Source organism: Pristis pectinata, chromosome 3, assembly GCF_009764475.1.
Source record: "Pristis pectinata isolate sPriPec2 chromosome 3, sPriPec2.1.pri, whole genome shotgun sequence".
Classification (NCBI taxonomy): Eukaryota; Metazoa; Chordata; class Chondrichthyes; order Rhinopristiformes; family Pristidae; genus Pristis; species Pristis pectinata.
In genome coordinates this window covers 5954424-5979564 of record NC_067407.1, presented here as the reverse complement: position 1 = coordinate 5979564, position 25141 = coordinate 5954424, and the positions used below count along the sequence as shown (strand labels likewise).

The 25141-nt window shown below is 45.3% G+C and overlaps 1 protein-coding gene across 6 annotated transcripts in view; it reads left to right on the top strand.

Annotated features, from left to right (window-relative positions):
- The window catches only part of adgrl2a (adhesion G protein-coupled receptor L2a), a 775507-nt gene that overhangs the window by 643853 nt on the left and 106513 nt on the right, over positions 1 to 25141 (top strand). For all 6 annotated transcript variants that reach the window (XM_052010661.1, XM_052010657.1, XM_052010658.1 and 3 more), the window contains 2 exons: positions 121 to 230; positions 13843 to 14643. In XM_052010661.1, the coding sequence (XP_051866621.1) occupies positions 121 to 230; positions 13843 to 14643 (911 nt within the window). The remainder of the gene's footprint in view (positions 1 to 120; positions 231 to 13842; positions 14644 to 25141) is intronic.

Genomic DNA, 25141 nt, shown 5'->3' with positions numbered 1-25141 from the left:
TGTTTCCAGCTATTGATCAGTCTGTCCTGCAGTGTGACAAAGCCTGCAGTCTCTTAACTGTAACTTGTGAATTGGGAATCCACGAATTAAATGAATTGTTTTATGTGCCCTCTCTTGCAGGTGTAACAACAGGACACAGTGCATTGTGATCACAGGGTCAGATGTGTTTCCTGACCCTTGTCCTGGAACTTACAAATACCTTGAGGTTCAATACGAATGTGTCCCCTACAGTAAGTATAAACCTTCCGATTCGCCCACACTCCCTGTACCAGCAGCGGGTTCACAAGAGTATGCATCCTCAATTGACCACATAAGAAATAGAACCTCTGGAATTCTCTGCCCCCGAGGGCGGTGGAGGCTGGATCTTTAGATATATTTCAGGTGGAAATAGATAAATATTTGAAAGATCGAGGAATTGAGGGTTATGGGGAACAGACACGGAAGAGGAGTTGAGGCCAGTGTAGATCCGCCACGTTCATATTGAATGGGGCAGGACAGGCTTGAGGGGCCGAGTGTCCTCCTTCTGCTCCTATTTTCTTGTGTTCTTGAGTAGGCCATTTGGCCCCTGCTCTGCTGTTCAATCAGTTCAATGCTGGCCTTCTACTCCACTCATCACTTGATTCCCTCAATATCTAAAAATCTATCGACCACTGCCTTGTATCTAACAAACTGCCGGAGGAACTCAGAGGGCCGAGCAGCATCTGTGGGGAGAAGGGAACTGTCGACGTTTCTGGTCGAGACAACAAGTCGGTTATGATGCAGCGGTCTCAGCCTGAAACGTCAGCAATTCCTTTCCTCACACAGACGCCGCTCGACCCGCTGAGTTCCTCCAGCAGTTTGTTTTTTGCCGCAGATTTCAGCATCCACAGTGTCCTTGGCTCCACTGCCTTGTAGATGTTCAGTGACTGGGTGCCTGCAGTCTTCGTGGATGGAGAATTCCAAAGGTTTAGGGAATAAGAGAAGCAAATAAACATAAACTTGTTGTTTGTAAATAGTGAGGCATAGATTACAGTGGAGGACATTATCAGACCTTCTAGGGTGGTGTTTGACTCCTCCCACTCCATCTCATCGAAAACGGAAGTAAGGATTCCCAGAGACATTATAGGAAGGATGTGGAAGCATTGGAAAGGGTGCAGAGGAGATTTACCAGGATGCTGCCTGGTTTAGAGAGTATGGATTATGAGGAGAGACTAAGGGAGCTAGGGCTTTACTCTTTGGAGAGAAGGAAGATGAGAGGAGACATGATAGAGGTGTACAAAATATTAAGAGGAATAGATAGAGTGGACAGCCAGCGTCTCTTTCCCAGGGCACCAATGCTCAATACAAGAGGGCATGGCTTTAAGGTAATGGGTGAGAAGTTCAAGGGAGATATCAGAGGGAGGTTTTTCACCCAGAGAGTGGTTGGTGCATGGAATGCGCTGCCTGGGGTGGGGGTGGAGGCAGGTACATTGGTCAAATTCAAGAGATTACTAGATAAGCATATGGAGGAATTTAAAATAGAAGGATATGTGGGAGGAAGGGGTTAGATTGTCTTAGGCGAGGTTTAAAGGTCAGCGCAACATGGTGGGCCGAAGGGCCTGTATTGTGCTGTATTGTTCTGTGACAGGTTTGCCTGGACACCACGAAAGCAGAGTAACAGGAATGCAGAAAATCCAAAGGGAAATTATCGGGAAGGCTCCACATCAGTCAGCAGTGAAGGACAGAAGTTAAGGGGTGGGCACAGTGGCCTCTGCCTCACAGCTCCAGAGACCCGGGTTCGATCCTGACCTCGGGTGCTATCTGTGTGGAGTTTGCGTGTTCTCCCTGCGACCGCGTGGGTGCTCTGTTTTACTCCCACGTCCCAAAGACGTGCGGGTTCGTAGGTTAATTGGCTGCTGTAAATTGCGTAGGTGAGTGGTAGAATCTGGGGGGTAGTTGACAAGAATGTGTCGAGAATGTGGGGAGATTGGGTAGGATTAGTCTAAATGGATGGTTGATGGTCAGTGCAGTTATTAAACTAGAAAGAGCGCAGAAAAGATTTACCAGGGTGTTGCCCGGACTTGGGAGCCTGAGTTACAAGGAGAGGTTGTGTAGACTAGAGCTTTATTCCCTGGAACGTTGGAGATTGAGGGGTGACCTGATAGAGGTTTATAAGGTCACGAGGGGCATAGGCGGTGAAAGCACAGTCTTTTTCCCAGGGAGGGGGTGCTAAAAGCAAGGGGGCATAGGTTTAAGATCAGAGGCAAGAGATTTAAAAAGGACTTTTCTCTTTGGAGAGGAGGATAAGAGGTGACTTGATAGAGGTGTACAAGATCATAAGAGGCATAGATCGAGTGGACAGTCAGAGACTTTTTCCCAGGGCAAAAATGGCTCACACGAGGGGACATAATTTTAAGGTGATTGGAGGATGGTATAAGGGGGATGTCAGGAGTAAGTATTTTACACAGAGAGTGGTGGGTGCGTGGAACGCACTGCCGGCAGAGGTTGTGGGGCAGATACATTAGGGACATTTAAGAGACTCTTAGATAGACACATGAATGATAGAGAAACGGGGAGCTATGTGGGAGGGAAGGGTTAGATAGATCTTAGAGCAGGATAAAATGTCGGCACAACATTGTGGGCAGAAGAGCCTGTACTGTGCTGTAGTGTTCAATGTTCTAAGGAACATCAGGGGCAGCTTCTTCACGCAAAGGGTAGTGCGTATTTGGAATGAGCCGCCAGAAACAGTGGTTGAGGCGGGCACATTAACAACATTTAAAAGCCATCCTGATAAGTACATGGGTAGGAGGGGTTTAGAGGGCTATGGGCCAAACACAGGCAGATGGGACTAGCTCGCTGGGCAACACAGTCGGCATGGACGAGTTTGGCTGAAGGGCCTATTTCTGTGCTGTGTGACTCCATGACTCTGTGAGTGCAGACTCAGTGGGCCAAAGGGCCTGTTTCTGTGCTGTATCGCTCGTTGGCTCTATGTAAAGAAAGGCCATTGACTCCTGTCGTGAAACCTGTATCTCCACTGACCTGCTGAGGGTTTACTGCAGCTGCTGTTTTATTTTAAGTTCGGGATATGTCTGTTCTGCTGAGAACTGTACAGAATGGGTCTCTTTCCTCTTCAGGAAAGAAGGGTGTTGGCGAACCAACAGAGGTCCTCAAAATGATGAAAGGTTTTGACAGTGCGGTGGTAGAGAGAGTGTCTCCACTTGTGGGGAAGAGCATAACTAGAAGCCATCAGTGTGAGACAATCACCAAGGAATCCGACAGGGATTTCTTTCCCCCCCCCAAAAAAATGGTGAGAATATGGAGCTCACTTCCAGTGGGAAAGGGTGAGGTGGATTGTTTGGACCCATTGAAGAGGAAGCTGGACAACACTTGAGGGTGAAGAGGGTCAAGAGTCACACTGTGGGCTTAATGATGAGATGAGGCTTGAATGGAATGTGGCTGCTAGCATGGACTGGACAGACCAAATCCATTGTAATCCTAACTGCTTTGCATGTGGAGAATGTGTTGAGGAAAGCAGTGAGGTGCTCCCTCAAGTTGGTCAGAAGCCTTTCTGAGGTACAGGTCAGGCATTCTTCCAATGCCACAAGCCATTTGGCTCCCAAGGGGTTAAACAGGGTCAAGCTGAACTTATCATTTGGGCAACAGACCTATCTTATGCCACCCAGTGCCAATGGTGTTGGATAGGAAGTGCTCTTCTTTAAAGGGTAATGGTTATACCTCTTCAAAGCACAAACCTGTTAGTTGAAACATCTACCAGCATATTGCAGGGAACATCTATTAACAGATCATACACCTAGTCTTTATCCCTGCTGTGTATTACTCTGTAAGCAGCTTAAAATGGATGTCTTTTCGCATGTATTCATATGTACCATCTGGGATGGTAACCCACTCTGTATATACACGTTCTATCCATATTCTAGCTGCTATGAGTGTTGTTAGTGACTGATACAATCTTTTATTATCATTGACCCACCTAGAGATCTGATGCAGTGTTCACAGTGTCCTTGCTTTTCTTAACAGTATATTTCATTCTCCTTTTTCACCCTCACATGTCTGTTAAATAATTTCTCAGCTTTGTAAAAAAAATATTCTACTTTTGTAAAAGAGTGTAATGAAAATTGTTCAGTAGTGAATATGATTCAACACTGAACTTTAATGTTAAAAATACTGCATTTCAATAATTGATAATGACATGTGTAACTGTGAATTGTAAAATCAAATGATTTCTTCCTTTCCAGGAACATTCTTACCCAGGCTCAATGTGAATATGGGATTGTCACATCTGCCTCATTGGACCTCTGTTGACTGGGCAGGCTAGATTAATGTAACTGCAACCTAATTCAAGTCCATGTAACTTTTCCCTGTGACTAGACAGCTGCTTTAAGTGTTCTGAGTGACTTCTGATACTTAAGCTACAGCCCAAAGTGACTAAAACAGTCGCAACTTCCAACGTAAATTGACACCACCTTAAATGGGTGAACCTTCCCAAATGGAAGCTGTTAAAATAGCTGACATCTTTATCATGAATTTTAGTAGGACGCAGTCCCCTCATAGGAAACTTTATTAACCACCCTGTTGTAAAGGGCTGAGCTTGTCCTTTGATTCTGCTGATGTGACTATTATTTTCATGAGGAAAATAAGTCAGAGTACAGCCAGCTCTGACCAGGTCGTCGTGAATCAAAGAAGTTGCTGATGCTGGAAATCCGAAATTTAAACAGAAAATGCTGGAAATACTCAGCAGGTGGGGCAGCATCTGTGGCAGGGGAAACAGACTCTGCCCCTTTATACAGATGGGTCAGCATGGGCACGATGAGCTGAATGGCCTCTTTCCATGATGTATGACTCTGTGACTGAGTCTTGGACTTAACGCTTTAGATGGAAGGTCCTTCTTCAGAACGAGGAGAGAGAGAAAGTGAGTTAGTTTAGAGGAACCAAAGAGAGAGGGGGAGGGATGTGTAAGATGAAGAGAATATCTGTGGTAGGGCGAGACCAGAGTTGCCCAGTGTTTGTAAACACACCCAGTTCTCTCACTTTCGCAATTTTACGAAGCGTCTTCGACCTGAAGCATTCACTGGTGCTGCTTCACCTGCTGAGTGTTTCCAGCATTTTCCGCCGTGATCTTTGGTGTGCAGACCAGAGAACGTACAGCAGGCTTTCACAAGAATGAACATCTCGTGTTTTGCCACCTCAGTTCATCATCAAAGTACTTTATAGCCACCGAAGATTGTTTAATGTGCTGTCACTGTTGTAGTGGGAAGCCAACTTAAGCTCCCACCTGCAGCAAATGAAAATCAGTTAGAACCATAGAACCGTAGAACACAACAGCACAGAAAACAGGCCATTCAGCCCTTCTAGTCTGTGCCGAAACTTTATTCCACTAGTCCCATTGACCTGCACCCAGTCCATAACCCTCCAGACCTCTCCCGTCCATGTATCTATCCAATTTATTCTTAAAACTTAAGAGTGAGCCCGCATTTACCACACCAGATGGCAGCTCGTTCCATAGTCCCACCACTCTCTGAGTGAAGAAGTTCCCCCTAATGTTCCCCCTAAACCTTTCCCCTTTCACCCTAAAGCCATATCCTCTCGTACTTATCTCTCCTAATCGAGGTGGAAAGAGCCTACTCGCATTTACTCTGTCTATACCCCTCATAATTTTGTAAAGGCGGGTACTTGCTGGTCGGAATGGAAGCAGTGGGCTAAATCATTCCTGCATGCTCAATGGGATTTTCACATCCATCCCAAAGTGGTGTCCGAAGTTGATTTCTTTTGGTATTGGTTTATTATTGTCACATGTACCAAGGTACAGTGAAAAGCTTTTGTCTGCATGCCATCCTGTCACACCATACCGTACACGAACATATGAGTGAATCATGGTAAGTGAGTTATTCAGATTACATGAAGAGATTGTTCGCCAGCACAAGAGTTGCATGGAGGTGTTAGAATTATGGGAGGGTTTTAATGGAATAATGTAGTGAAAGCTGGCAGGGAAGTAATAACCAGAGTACACAGATTTAAAACAATTGGCAAATGAAGCTGACTGGTTGAGATTTTGTTTTTGGTTGACTGAGTTCTCATCTGGAACAGGTTCCCTCAGATGTCTTCAGAAGTAGATTCAATTGTACCTATCAAATACTTGAAAAGAATAAAATAATTGTAGGATTACGGATGGACAGATGAACATATGGATGAACAGCTGGAATGTTTCAGAGAAGCCAGCTTAAGTACAATGGGCCAAATGGCCTCATTTGGCTCTGTAAATTTCCAAGAAGGTCTGTTGGCACTGTCAATGCATTGAAGTCATCTGTGTTTCCAATATCCCTTTCGGGGCTGATATATTGGCATGTGTAGGACAGTTGCTAACAGAAAACAGAGAGTTGGGATAATTAATTATTCCAAATTATTTACTTAATTATTCCATATCATCTTCGGATTGGCAATTAGGAACTAGCAGGGAGCTATAGGTGTCAGCCCTGGGGCATTAACAGTTTATAATCTGCACTAATGATGGGTGAAGGAACTGAGAGCACTGTGATCAAACCTGCTGAAAACACAAAGACGGGCAGGTTGGCAGGTTGTGAGGAGAATGCAGAAAGGGCTTAAGAAAAGATATAGATAGGTTAAGTGAAGAGGGAACAGGTTGGCAGATGGAACATCATGTGGGCCAGTGTGAGGTTATCCATTTTTGAATGAAGAGTCAAAAAGCAAATTGTCATTGAAATGGACACAAGAAAATGTTGGGAGTACAAAGGGGGCGGTGGGGGTCCCAGAACATGAAACACAAAACGTTCGCACGGAGGTCTGGCAAGTAATTAGGAAGGTGAATGGAATATTGGCTCCACTCCCATCGGGCAGAAGATACAAAAGCCTGAAAGCACGTACCAGCTTCTATGCCGCTGTTATAAGACTCTTGAACAGTCCCTTAGTACGATAAGATGGACTCTTGACCTCACAATCTACCTCATTGTGGCCTTGCGCCTTATTGTCTGCCTGCACTGCACTTTCTCTGTAACTGTAACCCTTTATTCTGCATTCTGTTATTGTTTTTCCTTGTACTACCTCGATGCACTGATGTAATGAAATAATCTGTATGGATGGCTTGCAAAGTTTTTCACTGTAACCCAGTACATGTGACAATAATAAACCAATTTACCAATTTATTACAAGAGATAGGGAGTGGAGAAGTTTTGATGACAGTGTACGGGTGAGTACCCTGTCAAGGAAGAAGGAAGCACCCGTCTCCCTATCTCGCCATATACTCAGGTCTAGTTCAGCTTGTTGCATTGAACAAACAAAAGGAAGCCATGGACGGGTATCAAGAAGAGATGCTTCTTGTCTTCTCATGCACACAGTACCTATTGAACGTTGTTTCCTCCTTATCCATCCATACCTGCTTTGGGAATGCCTCGATAATGTCAGGTTTTACCCAACTGTGTCTGTCACCTACATTGCTGCTCTGCCTCTGAACCAGTCCAGGTTGTGCACACAGGAACAGGCCATTCGGCCCACCTGGTCGATGGTGGCATTCCTGCTCCAGTTCCAGCGTTCCTCATCTAAATGTATCAGCTTGACCCTCTATTCCCTTGGTCCCTGTGCTTGTCCACCCTCCCCTGTCCTACTTGCCTCAACTTCATGCAATGCGAGCGGTTGCCACATTTTCACCCCACTTTGCGGAAGGACATTCATCCAGATACCCTTCCGGATTTCTGGGTGACCATCTTATATTGGTGCCCTCTATTATCTGTCTGCCTGCACTGCACTTTCTCTGTAACTGCAACACTATCTTCTGCGTTGTGTTTTCCTTTTGTACTACCTCAACGTACTTATGCATGGAATGATCTGTCTGGATGGCACGCAAACACTTTTTTAGAGTATTTTAGTACATGTGACAGTAATAAATCAATACCAATACTGATGCTTTTTCCCACTTTACTCTCTTCATATCCATCAAAAAAAAATCATTCATAATTTTAAGAACCTCTATTTGGTGATTATTATTGTCAAATGTACCGAGGTACAGTGAAAAACTTTGCATGCCGTCCATACAGATCATTTCACCACATCAGTACTTCGAGGTAATACAAGGGAAAACAATAACAGAATGCAGAATACAGTGGTCACCCCTCCTCTACGTTCCACCAATTTCCCCCCCCCTCCCCCATCAAACCCCCCCCCCCTCCCACCTTTACTAAAGAGAAGAGGGTCCTGTCCTTAGCTGATGCGTACACTCTCACATTTCTGGTAAGACCCTTCTCTCCACCTTCTTCAGTGTCACCTTTAATGATGTAGATTTAGTTACAGCTGGATTTTTAATAGAACATACTTATGGACTCATGGAGTCACACAGCAGGTCCTTTGGCCCAACTTGTCCATGCTGACCAAGACACCCATCTAAGCCTGCCCCTTTTGCGCATGTTTGGTCCCTCAGGTTCCTATTAAATCTTTCCCCTTTCACCTTAAACCTATGCCCTCTAGTTCTTCATTCCCCAACTGTCTCTCTGCCTCTCATGATTTTATGCACCTCTGTAAGGTCACCCCTCAGTCTCCAGCGCTCCAATGAATAAAGTCCTAACCTGTCCAACCTCTCCCGATAATCCAGTCCCTCGAGTCCTGGCAACATCCTTGTAAATCTTTTCTGTCTCTTTCCATCTGTCACCAATCTCTTTCTTTATGTTACATTGTGTTCTCATCTACTCAGTTTAGGTATCTCTCTCTCGGTCTCTCTGTCTCTCTCTCTCTTGGTCTCTCTCTCCCTCTTTCCATCTGTCTCTCTCTCTTGCTCTATCTGTCTGTCTCTCTGTTTCTCTCTCTCTCTTTCTCTCACTTTCTCTCTCTCCCTCTCCCTCTTTCTGCCTCTCTCTGTCTCTCTCTCTCTGTCTCTCTCAGTCTTCTCTCTCTCTCTCTGTCTCTCTGTCTGTCTCTCTGTCTCTTTCTCTCTCTCTCTCTCTCTGTCTCTCCCTCTCTCTGCCTTGAGTCACACATAAATCAGCAACAGTTAGAGTGCATTGCAGGACTTGAGATATAAGGAAAGGCTGGGTAGGCTGGGACTTTTTCTCCTGGAGTGTTGGAGACTGAGGGGTGACCTTACAGAGCTTAACATCATGAGGGTTGTAGATAAAGTGGATGGTCACAGCCTTTTTCCCAGGGTAGGGGAGTCTAAAACCAGAGAGTATAGGTTTAAGGGGTAGGCACGGTAGTGTAGCGGTTAGCGTAATGCTATTACAGTGCTAGCGACCTGGGTTCAATTCCAACCGCTGTCTGTAAGAAGTTCGTACGTTCTCCCTGTGTCTGCGTGGGTTTCCTCCAGGTGCTCTGGTTTTCTCCTACATTTCAAAAGGTTAGGAAGTTGTGGGCATGATGTGTTGGCGCCAGAAGCGTGGCGACACTTGTGGGCTGCCCCCAGAACACTCTGCACAAAAGATGCATTTCACTGTGTGTTTCGATGTACAAGTGACAAATAAAGAAATCTTATCGAAGGTGAGCAGGGAAAGATTTAAAGGGGACCTGAGGGGCAACTTTTTCACACAGAGGGTGGTGTTTATATGAAACGAGCTGCCAGAGGAAGTGGTTGAGGCAGGTATTGGTTGGTATTGGTTTATTATTGTCACTTGTACCGAGGTACAGTGAAAAACTTGTCTTGCATACCAATCGTACAGGTCAATTCATTACACAGTGCAGTTACATTGAGTTAGTACAGAGTGCATTGAGGTCCAATTACATTTGGACGGGTACATGGATAGGAAAGGTTCAGAGGGATATGGGCCAAATGCAGGTAAGTGGGACTAGCTCAGGTAGAGAACTTGGTCAGCATAGACAAGTTGGGCCGAAGGGCCTGTTTCCATTGCTGTATAGCTGTATGACTCCATGACTGTCCCTCTCTCTCTCTCCCCCTATGACTGTACATTGATAGTGATGAATAGGGTGTATGTAATCAACCCGGTTATCTGTTTCTTCCCGCCCCCCCCCCCCCCCCCCACTCTTGCCTTGAAGTGCCACAGATGGGAACAAAGCAAAGTAATCTTAGTCTCTTGTGTTGAGGATGGGTAATTCACTGACATATTCAGTCACAAAGCTGAGGAGTATATGAACACATCTCTTGGTTCACTGAGGCAGTTAATCATTTGGGTGCCATTGGATACAGGAATTCACTCCAAAGAATTTGTGTAAACGTTCAGAAAAGATGACAATTCTAAGAAGCTTGGTAAATTGTTCTGTTTTACATAGATTTTACTTTATTTCTCCAAACTGTTTATATCATTTGAATCCAGCCATGAATATTCAACCATGTACTTACATGCTGTAAATGCAAAGTGCCAAGCTGCTTCAAAGGGACGTTATCAGACAGAGTTTGGCAGTGGTGTGCTGCAGGGCGAATTTTGGGCATGACTGGCGGAGATAGGGTAAATCGAGGGAGAGGGGATGGCTGAGGGATTAGGAACAGATTTAGCACTGTGGCCAAAGAAGGAAGAGCGAGATACAAGGAAAACTGTTCTACGCAGAGAGCAGTGATGATCCGGAGCTCACTGCCTGTAGGGGTGGTGGAAGCAGAGCAAACCTGGACCTGCAGAAGAGACTTGGAAAGGCGTTTGAGAGAGGATAATCAGCACTGGTACCAAAAAAGAGGGGAGGAGAGAAATGCACGATGTTGCTCTACGAGCAGGCAACATAAGCTTCCTTCCGCGACGCAAAAAACGCTGGAGGAACTCAGTGGGTCAGGCAGCAGCTGTGGAGGGAAGTGGACAGTCGACGTTTCGGGTCGAGACTCTTCAGTCCAGATGCAAGGTCCCAACCCGAAACACAGACTCCACGCGGTTTATCATTGTCACATGTACCGAAATGCAGTGAAAAACTTTTGTCTCCTTGCCATCCAGATAGATCATTCCGTACATAAGTACATCAAGGAGGTAAAAAAGAAAAACAGAATGCGGAATATAGTGTTACTGTTACAGAGGAAGTGCAGTGCAGGCAGACAATAAGGTGCAAGGGCCACAACAAAATAGATTGGGAGATCAAGAGTTTATCTTTCAGCTTATGAGGGGTCCATTCCGGAGTTTGATAACAGCAGGGCAGGAGGTGTCCTGGACCCTATTGGTACGTGTTCTCAAGCTTTTGTATCTTCAGCTTGATGGGAGAGGGGAGAAGAGAGAAACACTGGGGTGGGAGGGATCTTTGGCTGCTTTCCTGAGGCAGCAGGAAGTGTAGACTGACAGCACCCGAGGTCAGGATTTATCGCAGGTCTCTGACACCCACCTACCAGCTGTGCCACAGTGCTGCCCTCTTTCGTCATCGCATCTTCCGTCAAGATTCACGGATGCAGACGATCAAAGACCATTTTTTTTATTGCGCTCTAAACTTGCCGGCTGAGGCATCCTCTCGAAATGCCTGTCAGTTTCGTCAATCGAAGGCAATGGATTTGTTTGGTAGGAGCTCCTGACCCCATTGAGCTTGGCTCTGTGTTCATACACAGAGAGAGACGTAAAGAGAAGTGCTTTGATCACAGTTCTATCATTTGGATGGCAAGTGCAGCCAGACTGGTCGGCAGAATCATTAGACTTGTCGTGGCAGTGCACAGAAAGAAAGGCCTATGTTATCAATACTGTGACCTTGCATTAACTTTACTCTTTTTTTGGTCTCTGTTTTGACTCTGATGGCTTAAGTAACAGAATACTATGCTAATGCTCTTAGCTGCAAGCATTTCGGAATGATGAGTGAAAACCTGAAGAATGCATCCAAAGCTCAGTCGATTGATTGAATGGGAAGCATCAAACTCGTTCTGTTTAATTTGTATTTGAGGTGCTGCTTGTAATGTGTTGGACGTTGAATGGATGACAAAAAATGTACATTGCCTCCATTGTCTACCTGTGACGTGGCCATCGGGGGAAGCAGGCATGACAGTTCCCCTCACTTAACACGGTGGTGTAGCGGTTAGCGTAACGCTATTACAGCGCCAGCGACCCGGGTTCAATTCCCGCCGCTGTCTGTAAGGAGTTTGTACGTTCTCCCCGTGTCTGCGTGGGTTTCCTCCGGGTGATCCGGTTTCCTCCCACATTCCAACGACGTACGGGTTAAGAAGTTGTGGGCATGCTATGTTGGTGCCAGAAGCGTGGCGACACTTGCGGGCTGCCCCCAGAACACTCTACGCAAAAGATGCATTTCACTGTGTGTTTCGATGTACATGTGACTAATAAAGATACCTTATCTTATCTTAATTAGGACTTTATTCCTTGGCGTGCAGGAGACTGAGAGGTGATCTTGTAGAGGTGTATAAAATCATGAGGGGCATAGGTAGGGTGAATGCACTCAGTCTTTTTTCCCAGGGTTGGAGAATCAAGACCTAGAGGGCTTACGTTAAAGGTGAAAGGGAAAAGATTTTATAGGAACTTGAGGGGCAACTTTTTTTACACAAAGGGTGGTGTCCATGTGGAACGAGCTGCCAGGGGAAGTGGTGAGGCAGGTACAGTAACAACCTTTGAAAGACAGTTGGACAGGTCCATGGATAGGAAAGGTTTAGGAGATTATGGGCCAAACACTGGCAAATGAGACTAGCTTGAATGGGGTACCTTGGTGGGCATGGACCAGTTGGGCCAAAGGGCCTGTTTCCATGCTGTATGATTCTAATGTGGATGATTGTGGTGTTTTTCTGATGGTAGATTCTCACACTGAGAGCGACACCACCTCGAGGGGTCTTGTGTGTGATACTGCCAATGTACTAATCCAAACCCAGTGACATCAACGAAAGCTGAGTGATTAATTCCTTCCGTACCTGCTCTCTCCTGTCAGAAAGCAGGTATTGTGTGACTAATGCAGCAAGCAATCGGCCGGAGGAACTCAGCAGGCCGAGCAGCATCTGTGGGGTAGAAAGGAATTGTCCTGATGCAGGGTCTTGACCCAAAACGTCGACTATTCCTTCCACCACCCCCCTTCCCCTAACAGATGATGTTCGACCCACTGAGATCCCCCAGCAGGTTGTTTGTTGCTCCAGATTCCAGCATCTCTTGTGTCTCCATCGTGTGACTGGTGTCCAGCTTTTGAAACGAAAGCACGCAGTTTTAACTTAACGCCTTCCTGTCTTGGTGCGTGTTAATGAGTCGGCATGTTGAAGTGTGGCAGACCTGACAATTATGCATAAATCATGTTAATCTCTGTTCTTTTTCTCTTGCACTCTTTTCTCATTCTCTCTCCCAATGCTTAAAATAGAAGTGGAACAAAAAGGTAAATAACATGGCACAGTCCCGCCTCTGGATCCTTGTTATTGTGACATTTGGCTGTTTGACCCTTTTAAGTCCCCGTCTTCCCTCCACCACCCATCTCCCCCACCCACCCACCCCCAACCAATATCTCTTGAGGGGATCTCTGTTTGGTACAGCTGTATTATGTGTATGGCGCCTGATCCAGTCAGGTATCGAGGTGATGGGGGCTGTTGCCGGTGTCCCAGTGGAGATCTAGTACCAGGTCCCAGCAGGTGCTTCCTTGTGTCAGTGGGTGTCACCTGCCTTGCTTCTGGAACCCTTCTCCTCAGCATGTTTTGGCTCATCAGCGCTTCCTGGACCTGCTTCTTCATTCTTGCTTCCCGACGCCTTCTGCCTCTGCTTATCTGTTGTAAAATGCAGCGGTAATCTCTTCCCTGTGCATCCCACCCCCCCTTCTCCCCACCACCCACCTCCCCACTCCCCCCTGCCGCCAGCACATTCACTTCACCCTTCCTCCCACTCTTGCCTGCCAGAATTCTCAACCGAACTCGGCGATACAACGTCACGGCACAATGATATCTGAGAGTTTCACTTGCGTTGCAACATGAACAACTTGAGAGTTTTAACGTGAGAGGTTAACTTCTTCTCTTCCTTGCTGCCCGTTTTGTCATTGCAGTTTTTGTATGTCCTGGGACCTTGAAAGGGATCGTGGAGTCGGCGTATGTAACAGAGGCTGAACAGCAATCTGGTGCATGGTGTAAAGACCCACTGCAGGCTGGGGACAAGATCTACTACATGCCGTGGACTCCGTACCGTACGGACACATTGATGGAGTATGCCTCGCTGGACGACTTCACCTCCGGCCGCCACACTACCACCTACAAGCTGCCTCACCGCGTCGACGGCACTGGGTTCGTGGTGTATGACGGAGCGGTCTTCTTCAACAAGGAGCGGACGAGGAACATCGTCAAGTACGACCTGAGGACTCGGATCAAGAGCGGCGAGGCTATCATTGCCAACGCCAACTACCACGACACCTCCCCCTACAGGTGGGGAGGCAAGTCGGACATCGACCTGGCGGTGGACGAGAATGGCCTGTGGGTTATCTACGCCACTGAGCAGAATAACGGGATGATGGTGGTGAGCCAGCTGAACCCTTACACGCTGCGCTTCGAGGGCACCTGGGACACATCGTACGACAAGAGATCAGCCTCCAATGCCTTCATGATTTGCGGCGTGCTGTATGTGGTGCGCTCAGTGTACGAGGACAATGAGAGCGAGACAGGCAAGAACTCCATTGACTATGCCTACAACACCAATCTCAACAGAGAGGAGTACATAGACATTCCCTTTCCCAATCCCTACCAGCATGTGGCTGCTGTGGATTACAATCCACGGGACAACCTGTTGTACGTGTGGAATAACTACTTCATACTGAGGTACACCCTGGAATTTGGACCTCCTGATCCAGCTCAAGGTCAGTGTCCTTTAAGGATCTCCCTTTCAAAGTTACGTATTCCTTATATTTTTAAAGAAATTCCTTTCAAAACCGTAGCGATTGAAAAAGAATCTCTTAGGTTGTCAAAGGCTTCAGTTGAAGAGTTAGAGAGTCATAGATTAATATAGCACTGAAGTAGGCCCTTTGGCCCAGAGAGAAAGAGAGAGAGAAAGAGTGTCATAGAGTCATACAGCAATGAAACAGGCCCTTCAGCTTAACTCGTCTGTTCTAGAACATAGAACATAGAACACTACAGCAGAGTACAGGCCCTTCAGCCCACAGGTTTGTGACGACATTTTATCCTGCTCTAAGATCGATCTAACCCTTCCCTGCCATATAGCCCCCTATTTTTCTATCATTCATGTGTCTATCTGAGAGTCTCTTAAATGTCCCTAATGTATTTGCCCCCACAACCTCTGCCGGCAGTGCGTTCCACGCACCCACCTCTCTCTGTGTAAAAACTTACCCCTGACATCCCTCTTCTACCTTCCTCCAATCACCTTAAAATGATGTCCCCTCGTGTTAGCCATTGTCGTCCTGGGAAAAAGTCTCTGACTGTCCACTCCATATATTGCTGACCAAGATGTCTGTCTGAGCTAGTCCCACTTGGTCTGAGCTAGGCCCGTATTGCTCTGAACCTTTCCTATCCAGGGAAACAAAGGACTACAGATGCTGGAGTCTAGATGAAAAACACGATGATGATCTGGTCTCCCCTCCTCCCCCGCACCTGCCTATCACTACCTCTTACCTGCATCTACCCGTCACCTCCCTGTGCCCACCCCGCCTCCCCTCTTTTGTCCACCTATCACTGCTCTGCTTTTTCCCTCCTATATATTGGGCTTCCCTTTTTCCTATCTTCAGTCCTGAAGAAAGGTCCTGACCTGAAACATTGATCGCCTGCTTTTCTCCACAGATGCTGCCTGGCCTGCTGAGTTCCCCCAGCATCATCGTGTCTTTCCTATCCATGTGCTTATCCAAATGTCTCTTAACTGTCGTTAATGTAACTGCCTCAACCACTTCCTCTGGCAGCTCATTCCAGATACCCACCATCCTCTGCGTGAAGAAGTTGCTCCTCGGGTCCCTTTTAAATCTGCCCCCCGCTCCCTTCACCCACCTTCTCCAAAGATTGAATGTCAAAAATGTATCCTTGGAAAATGTATAATAGACTAACACATATCCCTTCCAGGCTATAAAGGAGTTATTGCATCCAGTGTGCCCACAAACCAGCCTTCCGCTGATCCACAAAGACCCAGCTAGTTTTCTTCAAAAAAAAACCTAAACGTGACTAGTCCATATTCAGTAAATGGGGTTGGAAAAAAAAAATCAGCTATGATTGAATGGCGGAACAGACTCAATGGCCGAATGGCCTATTTTTGCTCCTATATCATGGTCTTATGGTCTTCTCCTTGCCACATCTACTTTGACTTCTCTTAATTTACTTTCTGCCCAGCAAAGGAGGCCATTTGGCCCATCATGTCCATGCCAGCCCTCAGCAGAACACTCCCATCAGTCACATCCTTGTGACCCTACGAATCATTCTCACCAATGTCCATCAACTTCCCTTTAATTCTTTATTGCCATGAACCAACGCAAGGACTAATTCACAGTAGCCAAGGAGCTGACCTGCACATCTTTGGGATGTGGTAGGAAACCAGAGCACCCAGGGGAAACCCACCCAGTCACAGGGAGAACGTGCAAACCCCGCACAGACAGCAGGCTGGTGCTGTGAGCCGGCAGCTCTACCAGCTATGCCACTGTGACACCTCACTCTTTCCGTTACCTTCTGGAGTGCGAGCTACATAGATAGTGCCAGCATTTATTTCCCGTTCCTTGACATTTAAAGTCAGGAACACTTGGTGGGTCAGGAACCATACACCAGTTGCACAGGTAAGGACAGAACATTTCTGGTCACCTCATTATAGGAAGGATGTGGAAGCTTTAGAGAGGGTGCAGAGGAGATTTACCAGGATGCTGCCTGGATTGGAGAGCATGTCTTATGAGGATAGGTTGAGCGAGCTAGGGCTTCTGTCTTTGGAGAGAAGGAGGATGAGAGGTAACTTGATAGAGGTGTACAAGATGATAAGATCAAGTGGACAGTCAGAGACTTTTTCCCAGGGCGACAATGGCTAACCCGAGGGGACATAATTTTAAGGTCACTGGAGGAAGATATAAGGGGGATGTCAGGGGTAAGTTTTTTACACAGAGAGTGGTGGGTGCGTGGAACGCACTGCCGGCAGAGGTTGTGGGGCCGGAGACATTAGGGACATTTAAGCGACTCTTAGATAGGCACGTGTATGAAAGAGAAATGGAGGGCTATGTGGGAGGGAAGGGTTAGATAGATCTTAGAGTAGGATAAAATGTCGGCACAACATTGTGGGTCGAAGGGCCTGTACTGTGCTGTAATGTTCTATGTTCTATTTCCTTCCCTGGTAGAACCAGGTGGACTTTTTATAACAATTCAGTAGTTTAGGTCATTATTACCAGACTGTTTTAAATGCAACAAATAATCTGCTGGAGGTGCTCAGCAGGTCGAGCAGCATCTGTGGGGAGAGAGGAAATATTGATGTTTCAGTATTCCACATTTTTGACTTTTAGCTGAAGTGAGGTGTTGGGAGTTGACCTTATCTCTGGATTGTCTGTCCAGATCCTGGGTTACTTGGCCAATAGCTACACCACCACGATATTGTGCTTTCTCACTGCGGGATAGGAGTGTCACTGAGTTAGCTACTGCTGGTGCCTAAACCATCAAAAATCTGGTGGGAGCACAAGAGACTACAGATAGAACATTGAACAGTACAGCACAGGAATAGGCCCTTTGGCCCACGATGTCTGTGCCGAAAATGATATTGAATTAAACTAACTCTCTTCTAATCCATATCCCTCCATTCCCTGCATGTTCATGTGTCTATCTAACAGCCTCTTAAATACCACCGTCAAATCTGCTTCCACCACCGGCCCTGGCAGCCCGTTCCAGTCACCCACCACTCTCTGTGTAATAAATTTGCCTCGCACATCTCCTTCAAACTATCCCTCTCTCACGTTAAGTGCATGCCCTCTAGTATTTGACATTTCTACCCTGGGAAAAAGATTCTGACTGTCCACCCTATCTATAATTCTCTCTCATAGTTTTATAAACCTGTATCAGGTCTCCCCTCAGCCTCTGATGCTCCAGAGAAAACAACCCAAGTTTGACCAACCTCTCCTTGTAGCTCATACCCTCTAATCCAGGCAGCATTCAGCCCTGATGCAGGGTTTTGACCTGAAACATCAACAATTCCTTTCCCCTCACAGATGCTGCTCGACCTGCTGAGTTCCTCCAGCAGATTGTTCGATGCTATTGCATCCTCTTCGGCACCCTTTCCAAAGTCTCAATGTCCTTCCTTTAATGGGACGACTGGAACTACACACAATATATTGGAATCTGGAGCAACAAATAAAATGCTGGAGGAACTCAGCAGGTCAGGCAGCATTTTTGGAGGGAAATGGACAGTCAACATTTCGGGTCGAGACTCAGATGCTGCCTGACCCGTTGAGTTCCTCTAGCATCTTGTCTGTTGCTTTACAGTTTGGTGGGACTGGGCAGTAGGATCTATCCCAGTTGTGCTGATGACTCGGTGACTCAATGATACTTTGCTGCGTGTATTCCTTATGTCTCTTTAAACACCTGCATTACATCCCCTCCTCTGTTAAAAGGATTTTCATTTCACACAAAGAGAGTTAATAAGTCAGGGCACGCGAGGCTAATGATACCAAGTGGCTGAGAACATTTCAAAGCGAAAAGAGAAGATGATTGACAGAGAAACCAGTACAAGGGTCCTGGTGCCACAAGTGTAGGTGGGAGGCAAAATGTTAAACAGTAAAAGGTTGACTAGTGGGGGTGGTGTCTGAGATGAAGCTACTAAAACAGGAAATATTTATAATGAAGCAGAAGTTCTGGTAGGCATTCTGTGTGCCTCAGTGAGATATGGAGAAGATGTGTCCAATAATGTGTTTGAAATAAACACAGACTCCACAACAACACCTACACAATTCTTTTTTTAGGGTAGACTACGTCCCTGAATCATAGAAATTTATAGCTCAGAATAAGACCCATCCTGTCCATGTCTGCTAGGTTAATCAGGCGACAGGGAATCAAAGGTCTGGTGCCTTTGGAATGATTCACAGGCCATCAGCTCGTTACGAGCACACGACTTATTGCCACCCAGGCGCACAAGTGAGCTCCCAGAATATTATTAAATTCTAAAGTCCGACATACATACATGTATTTGTTCTTACGAACAGCAGAACGATAAGATAAGACCGTGAGATACAGGAGCAGAATTAGGCCATTCGGCCCATTGAATCTGCTCTGCCATTCAATCGTGGCAGACTTTTCAACCTCATTCTCAGAGGGGGACAGATTTAAAATGGTCCTGAGGGGCAACTTCTTCATGCAGAGGATGGTAGAATGAGTTGCCAGAGAAGGTGGTCAGGGCAGGTACAATAGCAACATGTTTTTCTCAACCCCAGTCTCCCACCCTCTCCTCTTAATCTCCTTACCAATTAAGAACCTATCAATCTCTGCCTTAAATACACCCAATGACTTGGCCTCCACAGCCCTCTGTGGCAACAAATTCCACAGATTCACCATCCTCTGTCTGAAGAAATTCCTCCTCATCTCAGTTAGGACATAGAACAGTACAGCAGAGAACAGGCCCTTCGGCCCACAATGTTGTGCTGATGTAGCTAATCCCTCCTACCTACAGAATGCCCATATCCTTCTATTTTCCTCTCATTCGTGTGCCCATCCAAGCCGCTCTTAAAAGCCCCCAATGAATGTGCCTCCACCACCCTATCAGGCAACGCATTCCAGGCATCCACCACTCTCTGAATAAGAAACGTACCCCTCAAGTCTGTTCTGAACCTACCCCCCTCTCACCTTAAATACATGCCCTAAAGGGACACCCCTTTATCCTGAGGCTGCGCCCTCGGATCCTAGACTCTCCTACTGATGGAAACATCCTCTCCACGTCCACTCTATCCAGGCCTTTCAGTATCCGGTGGGTTTCAATAAGATTCCCCCTCATCCTTCTGAACTCCAAGTACAGGCCCAGAGACATCAAACACTCCTCTTAGGTTAAGCCTACTGAGGAAACTAGTTTCCTCCCTCTCTCCACTTTTGGTAGTTTTCTTATCCGTCTTGTGTGTCTTTGAGTCCATTCATTACAATACCGTGGAGGGATGGTTACCGCATTGGGCGATTTTTGTGAATTTTCCGATTTACGGATGAAATCAACTGTAAAGGTGGAACCCGTTCATTACCCAGGGACAGTCTGTAATGGAGGCATGTTATCGCATCTGTGCATGTTTAGACTGACCTTGTCATAAAGCTGTCAGCAACGACCGGAGTAGCCTGCCTTGGGGGTTAATAGCGCCAACGCCAAGACTGTAGCATCTGAACAAAGAGAGAGCTGGTGGGCAGGAGTCAGGATATCCTGTAGCACTGGAGACAGACTGACGTGAAATTCATCCACTCTCTAAATATAACAGATGAATAATAAAACTACACAATAGTCAAAATACTTAACCTTAGAACAACTTTTCACAAGTTTTTTCCTTCATTCAATGATATATTTCCTGTTCTCTCAACTCTGCAGCCAATTCTGACAGCTGTATAGCTCTGGAGTTCAGAAGGTCTGTAGGTATGACCCACATCTCTGAGTTTGAAGTTTGGAGGCAATAGGGTGGCACATTGCATCCCCAAATCATCAAAATTAAAGTCGAGTTTATTGTCAGATGCACAAGTACATGTATGCACAGGTGCAATGAAAAACTTACTTGCAGCAGCATCACAGGCTAATAGCATCAGATAAGCAGCATTCACAAGAAAAACATAAATTATGCACAATTTTTATAAGAAAGGACACAAATAGAACAAAAAAGTAAAGTCCATTTTAGTGCAAAGTGATCAGAGTGGTCATCATGTTGCTAAACTGTAGTGATTAGGGTTTTGTCGGTTGGTTCAAGAACCGAATGGTTGAAGGGAAGTAGCTGTTCCTGAACCCGGTGGTGTGGGGCTTCAGGCTTCTGTATCTCCTGCCCAATGGTAGCTGTGTAAAGATGGCATGGCCCAGATGGTGGGGATCTTTGATGATGGATGAGGCAGAGCCTCCTGTAGATACTACCGATGGTGGGGAGGGATGTGCCCGTAAAGTATTGGGCAGAGTCCACGACTCTCTACAGCTTCTTACGTTCCTGTGCATTTGAATTGCCCTACCACACCATGATGCAACCAGTCAGGATACTTTCAACAGTACATCTGTAGAAGTTTGTTCGTCTCGTTGAAATCCCAAAATTGAAACTGTGGCTCAAGGTTAGCCTTTAAAATTTTGTTTCGTACAAAAGATACCTCAGTCTAAGTCGAGTTAGATTCAGCTGTCATTTCTTCTGCAATAGTATCAGTGATTATAATCCACAAAAAAAAATTGACGTTGACTAAATGAAATAATTGTTTTTTTTTACACTGTTCAAACTAATTGTCCAAATCAAGCTTTTTCACCGGGTTATCACTGCAGAGGAAAGAGCCCAAGATGATTAGAAATGTTTGCAAGACATTGCAGGATAGCTTTTATTGCATTTTTGATTAATTACTGTGTATAAAATGTGTCATTGGCATTCGTTTTTCTGTGTGGATGTGCCCTGCGCTGCTGTCTCAGGGGGAAATAGATTTCTTGTTTACTAAGTGTACTAGATTATTAATCAGATAGCTGAAAATCAGACATCTAAGATGATTATCCCTTAGGAGAGGGCATAATAAGAATTGACACTACACACACATCTGCATCTAAATGAGTTCATCTTCAAAATGGCTGCCTTCTTATGGTAAGGTACCATGGTGTTTTTTTTTTATCTTTGGATGTTTTAACTTGAGGATCGATTATAAATTTTTAATCCCCACCCCACTACATTGATTCACTCAGCATTCTCCAATCTCAGTTTTGATGTTTGGAATGAGAATCTTTATTACTAAGCCATTTCTGTCAGATTCAATGCTCTTTTCCAGCCAATCAACTCACGAATGAGTGCTGGCCACTAATGCTGACTTGTGCTGTGGTTCATCAGGTTTGTTGGCAGTATCCTTAATACAAGTTTATTATATTAAAAGGCCTACAAATTAGCTGGATGCAGTTTGAAATTCACTGTACCTAATACCTCATGATAGGTTTAATAAGGCCATCCTTTCCCAACCTGAGTTGATTTTGTGAGTTACTCAGACTGCCAATGGTAGTTTTTCTTTTGATAGTTAATTAGCCACCAAAAAAAGCCCCAGACTCCTGCCTGAAAAGATGTGGTTTTATTCAATCAAAATAAATTTACAAGCAATGTCAAGGTAGGAGCTGGCAAAGAGGAAGGAATATTCAAAAGGGAATCAGCTGGGCACAAGAGGGAGACTGATTTACAAGGCGACAGGGAAAGAGACTGACAGGAGTCATAGCGTCATAGAAATACAACATGGAAACAGGCCCTTCAGCCCAACTGGTCCATGCTGACCAAGATGCTCCATCCAAGCCACTCCCAATTGCCCGTCCCTCTGAACCTTCCCCATCCATATCCTTGTCTAAATGTCTTACAGACGTTATAATTGTACCTGCTTCTACCACTTCCTCTGGCAGTTCGTTTTACACACGGACTACCATCTGTGTGAAAAAAATGCCCCCCAGGCCCCCTTTAAACCTTTCCCCTCTCATCTTAAATCTGTCCACTCTAGTTTTAAACGCCCTCACCCTGGGAAAAAGAGTACTGTCATCGTTAAACTTATCTATGCTTCTCATGATGTTATAAACCTCTATCAGGTCCCTCCTCATCCTCCTACGCTCCAGGGAAAAAAGCCCCAGCCTATCCAGTCTCTCCTCATAACTCAAGCCCTCCGGTCCCGGCAATACCTTCGTGAATCCTTCCTGTGCCCTTTCCAGTTTAATGACCTCCTTCCTGTACGCACGTGACCAGAACTGCACACGATACTCCCAAGTGCGGTCTCACCAGTGACTTGGACGGTTGTATCAGTTCTGGTCACCGCACTACAGGCAGGATGTGGTAGTAATGGAGAGAGTGCAGAAGAGATTCACCAGGGCGTTGCCTGGTATAGGGAGCTGTAGTTATAAAGAGAGATTGGATAGGTTGGGATTATTCTCACTGGGACATTGGAGGCTGCAGGGTGATCAAATATAGTTTTATAAAATTATGAAGGGAATAGATAATAAAATATTGTAAATAAGTATTAATAAATAATAAATATTAGAGTAATTTTTATGTCTTGCACTGTATTGCTGCTGCGAAACAACAAATTTCACGACCTATGTCAGTGATAATAAACCTGTTTCTGATTTTGATTCTGAATGGATAGGATATATAATCAGAATTTTTTTCCATAGGGCAGGGGAATCCAGAACTAGAGGGCGCAGAATCCAGAACTAGAGGGCACAGAATCCAGAACTAGAAGGCACAGAGTCTAGGACTAAAGGGCACACCCACCTTCCAAAAATTTAATGTAAATAATTTAATTTAATAATTAATTTAATTTACAAAATAATTTAATGCAAATTAAAAAGTCCCAAAGTACATTACAGCCAAAAAAAAAGTAGGTTTGAGATGCCAGTCTTGCTACACCATAGGGAATTTGTGAATCTGTGCATTGCAACTTTCTCGAAAGTGCCTCCTCAAGAAGACAACATTCCACTGCTGAAATGTTTTTAACCCTTCTCTTGTAATTTGTGCTTTTTGCCAATTACATTTAAATCTATGCCCTTAGGTAGCACTATTGCATGCAGTTTCTACATTAAATTAAACTAAATAAAAGCATTGCAGATGCTGGAAATCTGAAATAAAAACAGAAAGTGCTTGAAATGCTCAGCAGGTCAGGCAGCATCTGTGGAAACCGAAACAGTTAATGTTTCACATCGAAGATGAAGGGTTTTTGATCTGAAACATTGGCACTTTCTCTTTCCATAGATGCTGCCTGACCTGCCGAGTTTTTCCTGCAACTTTTTGTGTTTATTTCAGTTTCTCTATGTTTATCAAAGCCTCTTGTAACTTTGAATCTTGATTCATTGGTAATTGGTTTATTATTGTCACATGCACTAAGAAAGCTTTTGTTTGCGTGTCATCCAGACAGATCATTCGATACATGAGTACATCGAGGTAGTACAAAAGGAAAACAGAATGCGGAATATACTTCCCTCATTCCCTTGCTCCTGCCTTGACATCTTTCTTAAAGTACGGTGTTAGGAATTGGATGTAGTATTCTGGCTGGAGGGCAAAATTAAACTCCTTTGAAGTTTAAGTGAACTTCCTTAAAACATCCCAGAGTTTAATCCCATGACATTGAGTATTCATGCCTGTAAACTCTGATGTTTCAGCTTCTATGTGAGGAATTAAAGCAGACACGCTGTTGCTCAGTAAAATGGAAAGCTTTTCTGCTGCTTCTTTGCAGCCTCACACCAACTACTGTTCAATGTATTCTTGAACTTGATACAGTGACATAAAATAACAAAAGTGTGCTGGTTACAGTTCTGGTTAGCACACTGTAGGAAGGGTGTGATTGCACTGGAGAGGGTTCAAAGGAGTTTTACAAGGATGTTGGAAAATTGTAACTTTGAGGAAAGATTAGATAGACTGCGATTGTTTTCACTGCAACAAAGGAGGTAGATCGGAGATGTAATTGAGACGAATGAAATTAGGAGGAGCTGAGATAGAGTAAATAGGCAGTGTAGTGCTCCCAGCAGAGGGTCAAAAACTAGCGAGCAGAATAGAGAACATAGAACAGTGCAGGAACAGGCCCTTCGGCCCACAATGTCTGTGCTGACCATGATGCCGTTAAACTAATCCCCATCTGCCTGCATATGGTCTATATCCCTCCATACCCTGCCTGTTCATGTGTCTCTCCAAATGCCCCTTATACAACGCTATTATATCTGCTTCCATCACCACCCCTGGCAGCCCGTTCCAGGCACCCATTTGCTACATAAATCTCCTTTGAACTTTCCCCCCTCTCACCTTAAAGCTATGCCCTCTAGTATTTGACATTTCCACCCTGGGAAAAAGATTCTATTGACCACACCTATGCCAAATTTAAAGTAATTGGCAGAAGGATTAGAGCACGAAGGGTGGGAGTAATGAGGAAATGTTGTTTTTCACCCAGAGAGGGGTGGGTGTGGAATTTCTTGCCTTAAAATGTGTTAAAGGCGGAAACCCTAGTAACACTTAAACAGTACTTGGACATGGACTTGAAGATCTGCAGGACTATGGACAGTGGAAAAAGCTGGGCTCAGGTTGGGTAGCTTTTCTTTTAACCAACAGAGACACAATGGGCTGAATGGTCTCCCTTTGTTTCACTAATTTGTGCCTTCATCTGCCAAAGACCTAGATGTAAAACGCGACGATGCTGGAGGAACTCAGCAGGCCAGGCACCATCCGTGGAGAAAAGCAGGCGGTCAACGTT